Raw genomic sequence first — 15100 nt, 5'->3', positions numbered from 1 at the left:
ACCTCCATCCCAAAAGCTACCCACCTCCAAGGTGCGACTACCCCTCACTGAGCACGCGCTCTGAATTTCTCGGAGCCTATACCTTTAACAGAGACAGGAAAAATTTTCACCAATAATAGCTAAGATATGCTTGACTAGAGTCACTCAAGCTCCACCTAAAAGATAGAAAATAGTATAAATTGGCCTAAGAGAGAGGGGATGTCAAGGGAAGATCCCACCATCAGGGGAGATACCATCATGAGGGAATACACCATCCCGAGGACCTCCTGACTCCTGGGATCAGTCGACAGGCTGAGCCTCTCTTCCCCCCTACTGGAACGCCTTTGGGTGAGATTTGAACACTCGGTTATACAGTGTGTCTCCGCGGAAACTTAGAAATCTCTATAGAGTCTTTGTGCCTTTTAACACGTTAATTTCCAGGCTGCGCACCTATGTATTTCATGCATGCTAGCTTGCTTTTGCAGACAGTAACTATTGCTGGCAATCTAAAGAACCTGTGTACCTGTTGCTGTAATAAATTGCACTTAACTTCATTGTTCCTAGCTGTGATAGTTCTCACTGAACACGGCTACAGTAAGGGCGGTTATACGTTATTGCTGAATCCATGACCATGGTAGTTCAGTGCTCTGAATGCGACCAGACCCATATCGGTTAATGCCTTATTGGTGAATCTGTGATTGTGATAGTTCAGTATCCTGAATCCGACCGGACCCGTAACGGTTAATCGGCTACACCCCTTAACGCAACAGACCCTCACTACAAGAAGGATATGGAGGTGCTTGAGTGTGTCCAGAGAAGGGTAACAAAGCTGGTGAGGGGTCTGGAGAGCAAGTCTTCTGAGGAGCGGCTGAGGGAGCTGGGATTGTTCAGTCTGGAGAAGAGGAGGCTCAGGGGTGGCCTTGTCACACTCTACAGGTACCTTAAAGGAGGCTGTAGCGAGGTGGGGGTTGGTCTGTTCTCCCATGTGCCTGGTGACAGGACGAGGGGGAATGGGCTAAAGTTGCAACAGGGCAGGTTTAGGTTAGATATTAGGAAGAATTTCTTTACCGAAAGGGTTGTTAGGCATTGGAATGGGCTGACCAGGGAAGTGGTTGAGTCACCATCCCTGGAGGTCTTTAAAAGACATTTAGATGTAGAGCTTAGTGATATGGTTTAGTGGAGGACTTGTTAGTGTTAGGTCAGAGTTTGGACTAGGTGATCTTAGAGGTCTCTTCCAAACTAGATGATTCTGTGATTCTGTGCCCACCTTGGCAGACCTCCCCTCCACATTCTCCAGTTTCTCTGTACTCCTCCAAAACCAGGAGATGCACCCTAGGACACACTGCTCCACAGGTAGCCACAGCAGCACTGAGTCGAGGGGGATGATAACCCAAGTGGTCTAGGTGGCCCCTGCTGCCTCTAGTGCAGCCCTGTAAGGTGCTGCTTCCTGTCAGCATGTCCCACTGGCTCCTACGGTGTCCTCGTAGCACCCAGCCCCTTCTCCTCAGGGTCCCCCCTCAGCTGCTCAGGTCCCACCCTGTCCTGATGGATGCAGGTATTCTGCCCCACGTGCAGCACTGGCCACTTCTCCTTGGCACCTTCAGGGGGTTTCTGTTGGCTGAAGGCTGGAGATTCTCAATGCTCTGAAGCTCCATTTTGTCACCTGTTCATGGATGGGTGCAGATGGCTCACCCTGATGGTGGTGACTCTCACAAGATAACAGCGTGAGGAGTGTCACGAGTCTACAGGCACTAAGGGACGTAATTTAGAGGAATTTCTGACCCAGGCAAGAATTACCATGAGAACCGTCTCTGAAAAAAACAATGACACTATAAAGCAAGCAAAGCCAGGACCAACTGAATGGATGTTGGGCTTGTTCTCTTCTAGGGTATTTTCTGGGAAAACATATACCTCTACAGACACACATGCAATATGGATCCATCCAACAGCTGGACTTGGACCCTCTGTCTAGCCAGGAGCTTGCCCCACGTCCCCTCCCATTCCCTAAACACACAAACCATGATGAGTCTCCCCTGTACAGAATCACCGAACCTTTGATGCTGGGAGGCAGCAAGCTCCAAGCATTATCTGCCTCCTTCTCCCGTTGATTTTGGTCAGGAGTTCTTTTTTCATCTGTGTCAGCCTCCTGCCACTTTGCTTACTTCCTGTGTGTCAGGTTGGATCGTTCATGAGCTTGACGAGGACATGGTAGAAAAAGGAGCGACGGTTTGGATCCCAAAGAAGGGTAGATTTAGATTAGATATGAGGAAGAAATTATTTTCTTATCAGGGTGGTGTGCCCTAGGAAGAGGTTGCCCAGAGAAACTGTGGATGCCCCATCCCAGAAAGCGTTCAAGACCAGGTTGGATGGGGCTTTGAGCAAGCAGGTCTAGAGGAAGGTGTCCCTGCCCATGGCAGGGGGGTTGGAATTAGATGACCTTGACGATCCCTTCCAACCCAGTCCATTCTATCAGTCAATGCTCAAACATCAGCCACCTCCCTGCAGCCCTCCTCTCTACAGGGCAATATCCCAAAGGAATCCTCCAAGCAGGTCCCTCAGCAGGCCCAACTCTGCTCACCTCAAGTTCTCTCCTTTGCCTTGTTCCCCTCTCTCAGCATCCTCAACTCTACGTTCTCACCTCTTTCAAATCCCTGAGCAATTCATGTTGAGTTCTAAGGATGAGGTCCTGCAAGGTGCCAGTTGATAAGGAAAGGGACAGAATGTGGGGATGCTGACTCACACAAGGCTGTCTGATTGAGGGGTTCTAAACTGAGATAACAGCAAGAAGTAGCATCAAAAGGGGTAACAAATACAGGACAAAAAAAAAAAAAAAAAGAACAATATGAGTATGACACGTGAGTGTGCTCAGGTGGCCAACAAGGCCACCAGCATCTTGTCTGGGATCAGAAACAGTGCAGCCATCAGGGCGAGGAAAGTGACCATCTCCTGTAGTCAGCTCTGGTGAGGCCGCACCTCGAATACTGTGTTCAGTTTGGGGCCCCTCACTGCAAGAAGGACATCGAGGTGTTGCAGCATGTGGAAAGGAGGGCAATAGAGCTGGTAAATGCTCTAGAGAACAAGTTTGATGGGAGAGGCTGAGGGAGCTGGGGTTGTTTAGCCTGGAGAAAAGGAGGCTCGGGGAGACCTTTCCGCTCTCACAACTCCCTCCTAAGGGGTTGTAGCAGGATGAGGGTCAGTCTTTCTCCCAAGTAGCAAGCAATAGGAGAAGAGGAAATGGCTTCAAGTTTCACCAGGGGAGGTACGGGATGGGTATGAGGAACAATTTCTTCCCTGAAAGGGTTGTGAGGCCTTGAAAGAGGCTGCCTAGGGAAGGAGTTGAGTCACTGTCCCTGCAGCTATGCAAAAGACGTGTAGATGTGGTGCTTGGGGACATGGTTTAGTGGTAGACTTGGCAGGGCTGGGTTAGCGCTTGGACTTGATGACCTCAGAGCTCTTTTCCAGTCTAAATGATTCTACGATTCTGTGATAATAAGCAGAAGTGCTGAGACACAGACCTGACCAAGCAAACATAGAGACAAGGACAAGACACAGACCATGAGGATTCTTCTTAACAGAAGAGTACAGAAAGCAGCTAGAAATAGAAGGTATCTTTGTAAGAGAACTTTCCAAGCTAGAGAAAGAGAAAAGCATATGCATGTAACTTTAATAAGAAAAGGACAAGAAACACACAAAGAAATAAAAACACCAACACTTTTAATTAGAACTTCAAGAATTATTTGGTATTCATTACCGGTGAGCTTTACAGAAGTTGCCAGAAATATTTTTTTCTGGGGGTGAATCTGACAAATTCTTTTAAATTTTATTTTCACTGACAAACCTGTGAATGTAAAAAAAGAGATATTGAGTGGTGTCCCAGTAGGTGGGATGGCAGCTGTGGCTGTGTAATCGAGGTGTCACATTGGGCGGGAGGGCAGAGGTGGCTGTGTCACCCAGGTGTTACCGTGGGCAGGAGGGCAGCGGTGGCTGTGTCACCCAGGTGTCACAGCGGGGCCGTGACATGGCAGCCCAGTCAGGATAAAAGGCCCCTGGTTGCAGGCAGGCCCCAGCTGGGACGGAAGACCCTGGTAGCAGGCAGCAGAGTGCAGAGCAGGGCAGGACAGGGAGGTGAGTGCGCGATGGAGCAGGGGCTGAAGCCGTGTCTGAGGCTGAGCAGGGCCAGAGTCCCGCTGCAGCCTGAGCAGGGGCTGGAGCTCAGCAGCTGCTCAAGCAGGGGCTGGCTTTGAGCAGCCCCCCCAGCAGAACGGGAACCAAGTGTCTGCTGCAGAAACGGTGTTGCAGACCTTCAGCCCAAGTTTTTGGGTGTCCTGGGAAGATGCGTGGGTATCTTAGGGAGATCCTTGGGTGCTCCACGAAGAGGCATGGGTGCTCCAGGTATAGGTTTTGGTGTCAAGGGAAGTGCTTGCTTGCTCTGAGCAAGACAGTTGGGTGTTCCAGGAAGGTGCTGGATTCCTTGGGGAGATGTCTGCAGGTCCACAAAGATGGGTGGTGTCCCCAGGGAGGTGCTTGTGTGTTCCACCAAGATGTTTTAGGATCTCCAGGGAGATGCCTGAGTGACCAGGGGAGAACCTTGGGTGCAGCAGGGATATGCTTATGTGCTCTGAGGAGGGAGGTGCTTGTGTGCCCTGGGAATGTCCTTGGGCTCTCTAGGAAGATGCTCCTATTAACCTGGGAGATACGTGGGTGCCCCAGGAGGTGCTTGAGTACTGCAGAGAGCAGTTTGTCTCCTCCAGGAAGGGGCCTGATTACTACAAGTGTCGTTGCGTTCCCTGGGCAAGTGCTTGTTTGCCCCGTTAACATGCCTGGGTGCTCCGAGATTGCTGAGTGCTTGAGAACAATACTTGGGTGCTTCAGGGAGATGTATGTGTCCTCAGGTAAGATGCGCTGCTTTTCTGGAAACAAGCTTGTTGTTCTAGGAGGGCAGCGGTGGCTGTGTCACCCAGGTGTCACAGTGGGCAGTATGAAGAATTTCCTCCAAAAATCTAATGGAAATGAATCCTCTGTTAGTTTAAGACCACATCCAAGAAGAAGCTTGGGTGCTCCAGAATGGTGATTGAATGCACCGGGAAGATGCTTTGGTGCTCAAACACGGAACTTGTGTTCTCTGGTTATGTGCTTGGGTAACCTGGGATGATGGTTTTTTCTTATTTTTCACTGCCTTGAAACTTGGGTGCCTTGGAGAGTAGAAATCATGTTGAAGATCCCACTACTTGAAATACTGGAAGACTGCGATTCCTTTCTTAATCTCCTAATAAGAAAAACAAAGACAAATTAGCAGCAAGCACAAATGAAAGCTTTAGAACACTTTCTATTACTATAAAAATAAAGACTCTGTCATACAGAGTCAGTAATATTTAGCAAAATAGTGTGCTACCACCATCACAATGACCTATTACCCCTTCTAGCTTCAGATGCATCCTTATGCATCCAAAATAGAGGGTAGGATATAAACTGTATGGACCTGTATCAGCAGTGGTTTCACAACAATTAGGAAGAGTTAGAAACAGTTCCTGAAAAGCCACAACAAGCTCAAGAAGTTAATTTCTAGACTTTGAATAATTACCCGTTAAGTTCTCTCTCTTCCTACAGCAGAGCACGCTCCTGACTAACTTGTACAGTGCCCTCTGAATAGGAGAGATTTGTTTGTTAAAGCTAAATGAAGAAATAGAAAACCAAGAAAGCTAATTACTTTTAATTTAAGTATTACAAGTTAAGTTACAAAAGTTCACAGGCCCTGAGATAACAGAAGGGAAGCCCTTCTCAAGCTAAAAGATCTCATTTTTTCAGGAGCGGCCTCCCTGAATCCAAAGAATCCTCTCTCTTTCACAGGCGGAACAGAGCGTCCGTTCTAACTCCTTCTCAGATGTGGAAGAAGAGATTGAGATGACCAGTGCCTGAAAAAAGAGGCACTCTCTTTTTAGGGCAGACAGATAGGCATAACAACTTTTATCTGTTCTCAAGCACAAGCGACCCCAAGACAAATGGGTTCAAGGATCTTGAATCAGAAGACTGAATAGCCAACGTACACTGGGAACACCTGACTTGGACCACGGATGCCTCATGCAGATTTCTGCTGAGTTCTGACAACTCGGAAAGCATCTTTTACAGGAAGAGACCAGAGAATTTGACTCATTAGTGTAAAACTGGCACAGGCAGAAATCTCCCAAATTACAGATGGTCAAGCATGTTAGTTAAAAAGAGATTAGAGTGTGACTAGAGAGAAGTCTCAAACTCTTGTTATATACTTCAATTTCTCTCCAAGGATGGAACGACTACGAAGTATTACCATGCCTGACTGGCCGTAGAGGGAGAGAGAGGAAGCGAAAGACTTAGAAAAGCACCTTCCCTTCATGGCCCTCCCGCCCCCAAGAAAAACTACTGACAGACTAAGGTTAACTGCTTTGAAAGGGCTGTGTGGGTGAACCCACTGTCTTCGAGTTCCACCTTTCTCCTGCTGAAACTGCCAACAATTATGCCAAGTACAACAATGGTTTTGCAATACGGATAAACGTCTTCCAGACTGAAACGAAAAAGTCTGACTTGTGTTTTTGTCTGTGCACAGACAACTAAGCAGTAAAGAGCAATGCTAAATTACCGTGATAGCCAGAATGCACAAATACTGCAGAACGGTGACAGAAAGTGCTATAACACAAACCAAAAATTACCTCCACCAAATCGGTTTTGTCATAGTCTTCCCGATGTTTGTAAATACATTGATTAATCGTGCCATATACTTTTTCCAAGTGAAATACGTCAAATCCCTTAGTTAGCTCAATGACAGTGTGCAACAGTTTCTGAAGAAAACAATGGGGAAAAAAACAAATAACCTTACAAGAGCACGAGATCCTTTGAATACGCTCTTTATGTTTCCAGAGGTTCAACAGTAACAATACAAGTGACATCCTACTTTTCTTACGCTCTTAAATAAAATGTGACACTTCAGAGAACAGAGTAAATATCCCATGTGATTTCAGTGGAGAAAATGAGTTCATTTTTCATACTTCAGAGAAAGGAAAGGCTTACATTTCAGACAATCTTTTATTACTAATCAATCTATCACATCTATGGTCATAATTGCAAGTCAGCTGCTTCCAAAGCAGCAGGGAATGACACGATCCTCTTTGTAGGATAGTTGCTGCCACAGCAAAGCCACTGTTGCATTTCACTAGAGAAGCCGTTGCAGCAGCACAGGGCGCTGTAAAAAGCATGTTTTGAAGCTGGGCTACAGATCTTGTAGATACAGCTGTGCCAGCTGGAGAAGGAAGCATCCTTAGGCGATTCCCTTTACCCTTTAGCCAAATGTGTACCATGCCTACAACTCTGCTGGCAGAACAGATTGCTCAAGCACCCAAAGCAAAGTTAGACTAGTTAGTTCAATCCTACCTTTCAATTCAGGGCTGGATAAATAGTAGAGACTGCTTGTAGCAATTACCAATCTCTCACACAGTCGTTTCTATTACCAAAGATGCAGAGATGATAATCTCTGGCACAGCCACAGTGACAAGCTAGTGGCAGCACCTTCTTCCACCGCCACAGCTGTTCACTATCGCTGTGAGACTGTGAGTATGTAGCTTTAGAGAGCAGCCATGCCAAACGGAAATACTACTGCGCCCTGGAAATACTGCTGCTCATCATCTTACCATCAAACTCTGCCTCTGCCTGCCTCAGACCACCTAGCACAAAACCTGAGTATTCCCCTCAACTTCATTCTATACAACATGGAGATAAAACACACAGAAAACACCCAGAGCGCTTTCAGCTGCAGTAAACAGAAAAGGAAAATCTGAGAAAGGTCGAGGTCCCATGTGAAACTGTACCTAACTGCTGCCATGTAGATGGCTGCACGCTGATCAAGAAATTCATCAAGTTCGAGGACAAAGGAGCAAACAACAACAACAAAAATCCAGCTACTTCTTGAGGTTTACCTAGCTGACTCTGTGAAAAACCTCTATGGCTTTTCCATATATATTGGCAGACACGAACAACAGAGAAACCTGGAATCTGCTTCCTTAGGAACACACCTTTAAAAAGTTAGTATCGCCTCTACAAATTAGGTCACAGCTTAAGGATGTGACAAAAATTGTGCTGACAAGCCCCTTTACCAAAGAGGATTCTTATCTGCTCATAATCTCCCCACACAGGATTCATGCAGCACAGAAACAGCAGTCCTAATCTGTTTTGGGCCAACCTCCATGACTCCTAGCAATTTTCCTAAATTCTAATTTCCTCGTTCTAATTTCTAATTTCCCTCATTCTGCTCTCCACTCAAGATGGTCCTTACTCATGCCCTCTCCAACTCATGCAAAGGAACCTTTTTCCTCACGTACCTAGGGCCACTCTTACCCATTTCCCCCACTGGAGCCTAGGATAACCACCTTCCTCCCGTGAGGGATTGGCAAACCCTTATTACACTGCAATAGTATGGATGGGAAATATTAATACTGCATTTTGAAGGAATTTCAGAAAAGTAGTCGCTTATCCATGACTAGCTAGTTTATGTCAACCTGCTATCTTCAGGTTTAAAATCATCACTGCAAGAAATAAAGATCCTTTTCAGGTTCCTAATACATCAAAGCATGCAAAAAAAAAACTAAATACATAATAAACATCCCCAAAGAAAAGCCCTCAAACCCATCATAAAAATTGTTAAAACAACAATCATAACCAATAGTACTAGCAGCTCATCAGTGCGGTATTTTAAAATTCAACGAGGCCTTTTACCTTAAAAATTAGGCAAAGAAACTGTCTCCTCAGCTACAGTTGACCAAAAGCAAACGGTAGCCTACAGAAATCTACACGAGGTGTGGAAACTAAACAGTCACAGTGCATTATAGGTTGAATTACTTCACAATCTATATGTCCTTCCAATTGTTTTAACTGGCATTGCTTAACAACTGACTTAATTTGCAGTTGTACTGGTCGCAAGAATATGTCCTATTTGAGTATTACAAAAAGTTGGAATTAGACATACTTTGAGCTCATAGTGATCCACAATAACTACATTGTCTGGCTCTGTGGAAGCTTCCACAGTGTTCTCAACACTCATCTGTTGCTGTCCTACCTGAGAATGTCCAGTAGGAGTCAGTTGAAGTGTCTAAGAATCTGGAATGACACAAATGTCTTCAGTCAGGTTTTCTGTTTATGTAGAATACAGTCTCAATGAAGTATCCTGTACCTGCAAAACAATCTCTTTCTACAAATACAGAGACAGAATTGTTATCATCTTCACTGAGAAATACTTGGCTTCTCCCTTCTTTCCAGCTAACGTCACTGCTCCATACAAATTTGAAACTGAGACAGAAAACAAACACCCCCCAATCAAACAAAAAGCAGATGTTCCTTGTGAACACTTAGATCCCAATTCCATGCCCAAGTAGCAAAATGCTAAAATATTTACAACCCGGTAAGAAATGTTCTCTGTGGATATCCAAAATCATCTAATCCATCCAAAGGCTACTGTCCACACACAGCATTTATCCATCTATACATCTGACAGATTTTTTAAACTAGGCATAAAAAGCACATCCTCACCTGCAGGTCTTTGATCTGGGTTGTATTCTAAGGCATTGTTACAGATTAGATCAATATCCTTCAGAAAGTCTCCTGCACTTAGGTACTGGGGCGAGTCAATTTTACTGAGAACTGGTGAAAGGTCCATTGCCTCTTTAATGACTGTTGCATAACCACGTACCTGCCAGGTACCTGCCAATCAAATAGATGTGTTCAGAGGTTTTCTTACACTTGCACGCTGTCTACCAAAATCATTTGGACTTTCAATAAATGTCTTCTTAAAACCCTGAATACTTGTGACGCATCAGAAGATGCTGAAATTAACCACTTCGCTTCTCAAAAACGGAAGGGCTCTTTCAACTGGCGTTACAGCTGCTACAAGAAGAAAAAATGAAGTAGGGAGGTCAGAAGCATGGTAGAGAAGGAACACCGAGGGTGAGAGAGTCATTTCACTTTGCTTCAGAAAAATCACAGCAATGAAATCTGAGTAAGCCATCCGACATTCTCTTTGTTGTTGACATTGAGAAAAAGGCGCACAAATTGCACCTCTGAGGCGTCTATTCCAGGCATCTGCTTTAGAATGAGATAACTGGGCTCAGGGGTGCTCATTTCTTTACTCAGACCATAAGAGGTGCCTAATGACTAGTTTGCATGAGGACATATGTATTTGTCTAGATGTTTCACACCTCAAGAACCTAGGAGGAAAGGAGAAGAAAAGTCAGCGCATGCCTACGTGAACAGGACTTTGCTGATACGCGGGCATATTCCAGTTACATCTGTCTTTGAAGTATATGCCCCTAGTTTAGACTTTTTGATTACATGAAAGGAGAAAAAGGGACCTAAGCAGCAAATGGGAGGAAAAAGAAAACACACAGCACTTCAGGCTGATCTCATATTGAGGAGTTCCAGATGAAACAGAGAACAGAATCTCAAAACTTCTTTTACAAACTGCTGCTTCTACTCCTGTTCCCACAGAAACTGACAGTCCAATAAAGAGCTTCAGACTTCACTAACATAGTCCTGTAAATACTGTTTGTAATTATAAAGAAAGATCTCTGTGCTTTTCAGTGCTCCAACATGCCTACATATCAAAGCCTTTTCATGAGCAAGCCGTGGTGGCATTTGGTCTGACGGTTTAGAATGAAACCAGGGCTTTCAGCGAATAATCCAATCACAGATATTGGAGAGTCAGCAGAAGTAAAAGCCCTGCCTGCTTCTTGCAAAATCACAACAGTGCACTAGAGCAGTCCTAAAAACAAAGTTAAACCTTCCTTCCCCAAAATGCTGAGAAATACAAACACTGAGAAATTACAAGTACACACAGATAAGATGCTACGCACAGATCAACGCTCGTTTACCTTCTGTGGGTCAACGGGCTTTGTAAATTCCACGAAACGTCTGTCAGTGGCAAGTCTCTGAGTAAGCTCCCTTAAGAAAACTCTAAGTTCACGCAACATATCCTCCAATTCCTCCTCCAGCAGTCCTACTTCTTCCTCTGTCGGCTCTTGAGGCTCAGCTGGTGATGCTACAGGCAGGACTTCCAATGTCCGGCGAACTTCAATTAACCAGGAAAAATTAGCCAATTCACAGTACTCAAATACAAGCAGATGAAAAATTACCGATAGAAAATGACCAGCAAAGAAAATACCAAAGAGCTAGTAACTTTCAGTTAGGAGGGTTTTAGATGTACTTCTTAGATCCTCACCTGCTTTCTTTACCGGAGGCTTAACAGTTCCATTTAGAGTTAGGTCCTCAAAAAATTTTGTTCTGTCTTCCTTACTCGTAAACTTCTCCAAATTCCTTAATAAATAATTTTTGGATCGAAAGCAGAAGGAGAAAAAACATTTCAGATTTAAGGCCACAAAGAAATCGTACTCTATTCCAAAAAGATGAGTACCTGTTAAAATTACTAATAACCTGAAGAAGACAAACTGAAGTTATCTTCTTGGCCTTAAAAGGCTACATTTTCACAGCTTAGCATGGCAAGTTCAAATATCACCTTTAAGAAACACCTGCAGAATTACATTTCAATGAAAGGATTGTGCAATGATAAAGTAATGGCATTCACCACATCCAAGATCGCTTACTTTGTATTTACTTGCCTTGCTGCCCTTTAGTTAGAACCTTTATGGCTATAGAGGGAAGAGAAAGGCTTCAGGAGACAAGTGAGGGCTTTTTGCTGAGTTTTTATTTCTGTACCAAAAGAAGGTGTCTGAAGTAGCTAGCACTTCTTGGGTTTCCTCCATTATTCAATTTCTAGTATCAAAAGGGAGGTAAGGAATTTCAAGACTTATTTTAGAAGGAATTTAGAACCAGCACACAAACTGCTGCAGAAACTTAAGCACTTTCAAAGCAGTTGACAATAAACACACCTACGTAAGACCCATTCTCTCCCCCAATAACTGAGACAAAATAATCAGAAGGAGAACAGCTTGTTCCTGTTTTGAACACCTTCCTTTAATGTAAACGCTCAGAAGTCATCCAAGTTATGCATGTACTTTTACTACAGTTTGTTTAGGAATACAACTATAAATTGATTTCAAAGTTACTTAAGCAGAAACTGGATCTCGGCTTTCCAGCTTAGAAAGCTTTGGCTCATATGAAGAAAGAAGCTGATTTTTTTATTAAAGCGTTTCAATTCTCTACTAAATTGCATTATTAGCAGTTTACCCAGTACAGCATGAAATGACAGACTGTCAGAAGAAATCTCTTCAGTAAAAATATCTTTTTGTCATTTACATTTCAAGCACTGCATATTTTGCACAAATTATGCTGGTGCTGTCTTCTGAGCATTTTGGATCAGCTAGCGAAAAGGAAAGCTTGGAGAAGAAAACTAAAACACTAAAAAAACTAAAACACGTAGAGTAGCCTGTTAAGACACAACTATCCAGTCATGTAACGGGCCTGTCCTTACTTGTACGGCTCACAAATGTTTTTACTAAAGGTGATGTCAAACAACAAAAAGGATTTCCTGCCTAAATGTAAAAACACCAAATCTGCTTATGTTTATTTTTTCGAGTTAAAACCACATCAGTTTGTAAATGAAGCGTTTTGTGAATTTTAATGCTTTGATTGCACATACTGCAACAGCACAAGTTGTATATGTACATGTAAAAACAAAACAAACAGAAGCCCCAGACCTTAGCTGCCTTACAAACAGAATAAAAAACAAGGCTACAAAAAGTACACAACATGCAGTCTGATACAGAGCCATCTACTGAGAGCACACAGTCTTATGAGGCAAGGAAAACTACTTTCTGGATCCCACTGAGACCAGCATTTCTTTCCACAGACAGAGCTCTATTAACAGCACCTCCCAGCTTCCTGAGCTGCTAGCAACATCCTCACTGTAAAATTCGGTATGGAAAATGTGGATGTGTACAACATCCATAATGTTTATGCTTTTCTCTAAAAGAAAAGTGGATTTTCAGACAGAAGCAAACATAACAGCACATGAAAACAAGGCCACCTCCATTACCAATGAATTTTGCTTACCTTACTTGCAACTCAATTGATCCTTTACATACAGTCAATGAATCCTATGAGAAGAAAAAGAAAAAAACATACCACTCCGCATATTTCTTCTGGCGGTGCAATATTTGTAAACAGAATGGATAGGTCCAGGGTGTGAATGGGAAACTTCTCCAAAGCATGCAACACCGCAGATGCAAAATAAGAAACCTGGCCATATCCTGCTTTTCCTACTATTAGCAGATGAGGCTGACACGATGTCGGTTTGTAGTAAGCACTCCTAGAACAAGAGTCATAAGAAAACAAGTTTAGAAATGAGGTGCTGAATAGACACACAGATGTTCCAAGCACTTTTCCTGTATACTTCCCACCCCCAAATAATCTCCATTTTCCAGCAAGTAATAAGCTGTTCTGTGATCAGGAAGACTATCAAAGCCCATTTTCTTACAATCTTGTGCCATTACTCCCCCTCAGAAATCCCGCCCATCTCTATCGTGTCTGCTGTTCATTTGGCTGGGCTACGTAATGACTCCTCAAGTGTACACATGGACTGTCTAACCAAATACATAGACGACACCTGATCTGCTACCTGATATGGGGGAGCACAGCAACTTTCTCTCTCAGCACACACCAATCTGGATCTCATCACTTCCCATATACACCAGTCTTCAGAAGGTCTCAAGTTGAAGTACCCGAGAGATCTCTACATCTGTCAAGTTTAGCCGAAATGTGGCCCTAGTTACTGGAGAAGGTAGTAAGAAAGGAGCAGAACAGCTTTTCTAGAAAAAAATGGATGTGGGCGCTGAACCACATGGGCCGTATCTAAAGCAGCACACAACTGGATTGGTTAAATGACAGCGGTACATTAAACACATGTAAGATTTCCAGTTAATTTATTCAGTCATTCTAATTGTTTCATCTTCTTCCCTTCTGTTTCCTATTCGTTACTAAAGACGCAAGACTTAATTTTCAAGACTGCAAATTAATAGCCTGGCAATCTTGCTTTCCTACTAGGAAATATATTTGCGAGAAGCATTTGCTTTTTTTCCACTACAATAAGGCTGTACCTTTACTGGCTTAAATCAAAGATGCTAGAGAGTTAACTTTGCTCAAAAGGACAGAACATTTTCTGGACAGCACAGCAATAGAAAGTGAGAAAAATAACTGACGCGACTGTGACAACATAATCTAACTTTCCAACCGTGGGCTTACGTGACTTCCACATTAAAATACCAAAAGATAACACAATTTGGTGGCTTAATGGTAACAAATAAAAACACCGTTTGAATTTGTCTCAAGGTGTTTTAACAATCCATTTCTCAGTTTTCCTTCTGCTACAGAATTCACTACTTGTTTAGCAGTCCTGCAAAACAGAAGGGCAAAAGGTGGCAACACAAATCCAGAAAGTTGCTTATTTTTAGCTAAAAGGACAGACAGCACGTTTATGTGGTCTGGAGTCTTTCAAAGAATGCCATGGATTAAGTAGACATGTTCTAGTAGTCTGCGGATCACTTTGGCTCGGGAAGAGAAGCCTGGGCTTTTCACTTTGATCATTTACAGCAACTTACTTCATTAGAACTTTAGTCCCTTCACACTTTCTTCTTGAGAATACCGAGCACCCCTTCAACACACAAACTTGATGTTCCCCCTTCCTCGACCAACCCTCACGCTTTTAACGGCTGAAACTGTTTACAAAGGCTCAGCAGTCCTAAGAATGTAAACATAATGGGGACCCATCTTTCTTTACCTGCAGAAACAGAGGAATTTTTCCGCTCGTCTGTCAGGCATTTTATCTGGTAGTTCATCTCCAGAGATTGAGGATGCGTCGTCATCACTGTCAAGTATATCATCTTGTAAAATAGGATTTAAATTGTCTGAAAGACAAAAGAGGTTTGTTAACTTTCCTGAATAGCCTGTGCCTCTTTCTCTTGCATTAATACAGCTTCTAAATCAGTGCCAAAACCATTGCTTCATTTGAGGGCACACACACAATGCTACTTCCTAGAGTTCATCCCACCACAGATCTAAGGAGATGGCACAAGTCTCAATAAAGCTGTCTTACGTCCCACTGATGTGTATGTATAAGGTACGCTACTCTGTTGGTGATTTTTTTCCCCCTTAG

General features: G+C 43.6%; 1 protein-coding gene across 1 annotated transcript in view; it reads right to left on the bottom strand.

The window, feature by feature from the left end:
• Positions 1 to 3676: 3676 nt before the first annotated feature.
• The window catches only part of LOC136788572 (ATPase family AAA domain-containing protein 2-like), a gene marked incomplete at its 5' end in the record, with an annotated part of 12494 nt that continues 1070 nt past the window's right edge, over positions 3677 to 15100 (bottom strand). The window contains 7 exons of the mRNA XM_066987132.1: positions 3677 to 5245; positions 6663 to 6791; positions 9059 to 9190; positions 9529 to 9699; positions 10866 to 11062; positions 11213 to 13258; positions 14726 to 14852. Of these exons, the coding sequence (XP_066843233.1) occupies positions 13027 to 13258; positions 14726 to 14852 (359 nt within the window). The remainder of the gene's footprint in view (positions 5246 to 6662; positions 6792 to 9058; positions 9191 to 9528; positions 9700 to 10865; positions 11063 to 11212; positions 13259 to 14725; positions 14853 to 15100) is intronic.

This window comes from Anser cygnoides, chromosome W (genome assembly GCF_040182565.1).
Source record: "Anser cygnoides isolate HZ-2024a breed goose chromosome W, Taihu_goose_T2T_genome, whole genome shotgun sequence".
In the NCBI taxonomy this organism is placed as follows: Eukaryota; Metazoa; Chordata; class Aves; order Anseriformes; family Anatidae; genus Anser; species Anser cygnoides.
This window is presented reverse-complemented; position numbering and strand designations above follow the sequence as displayed.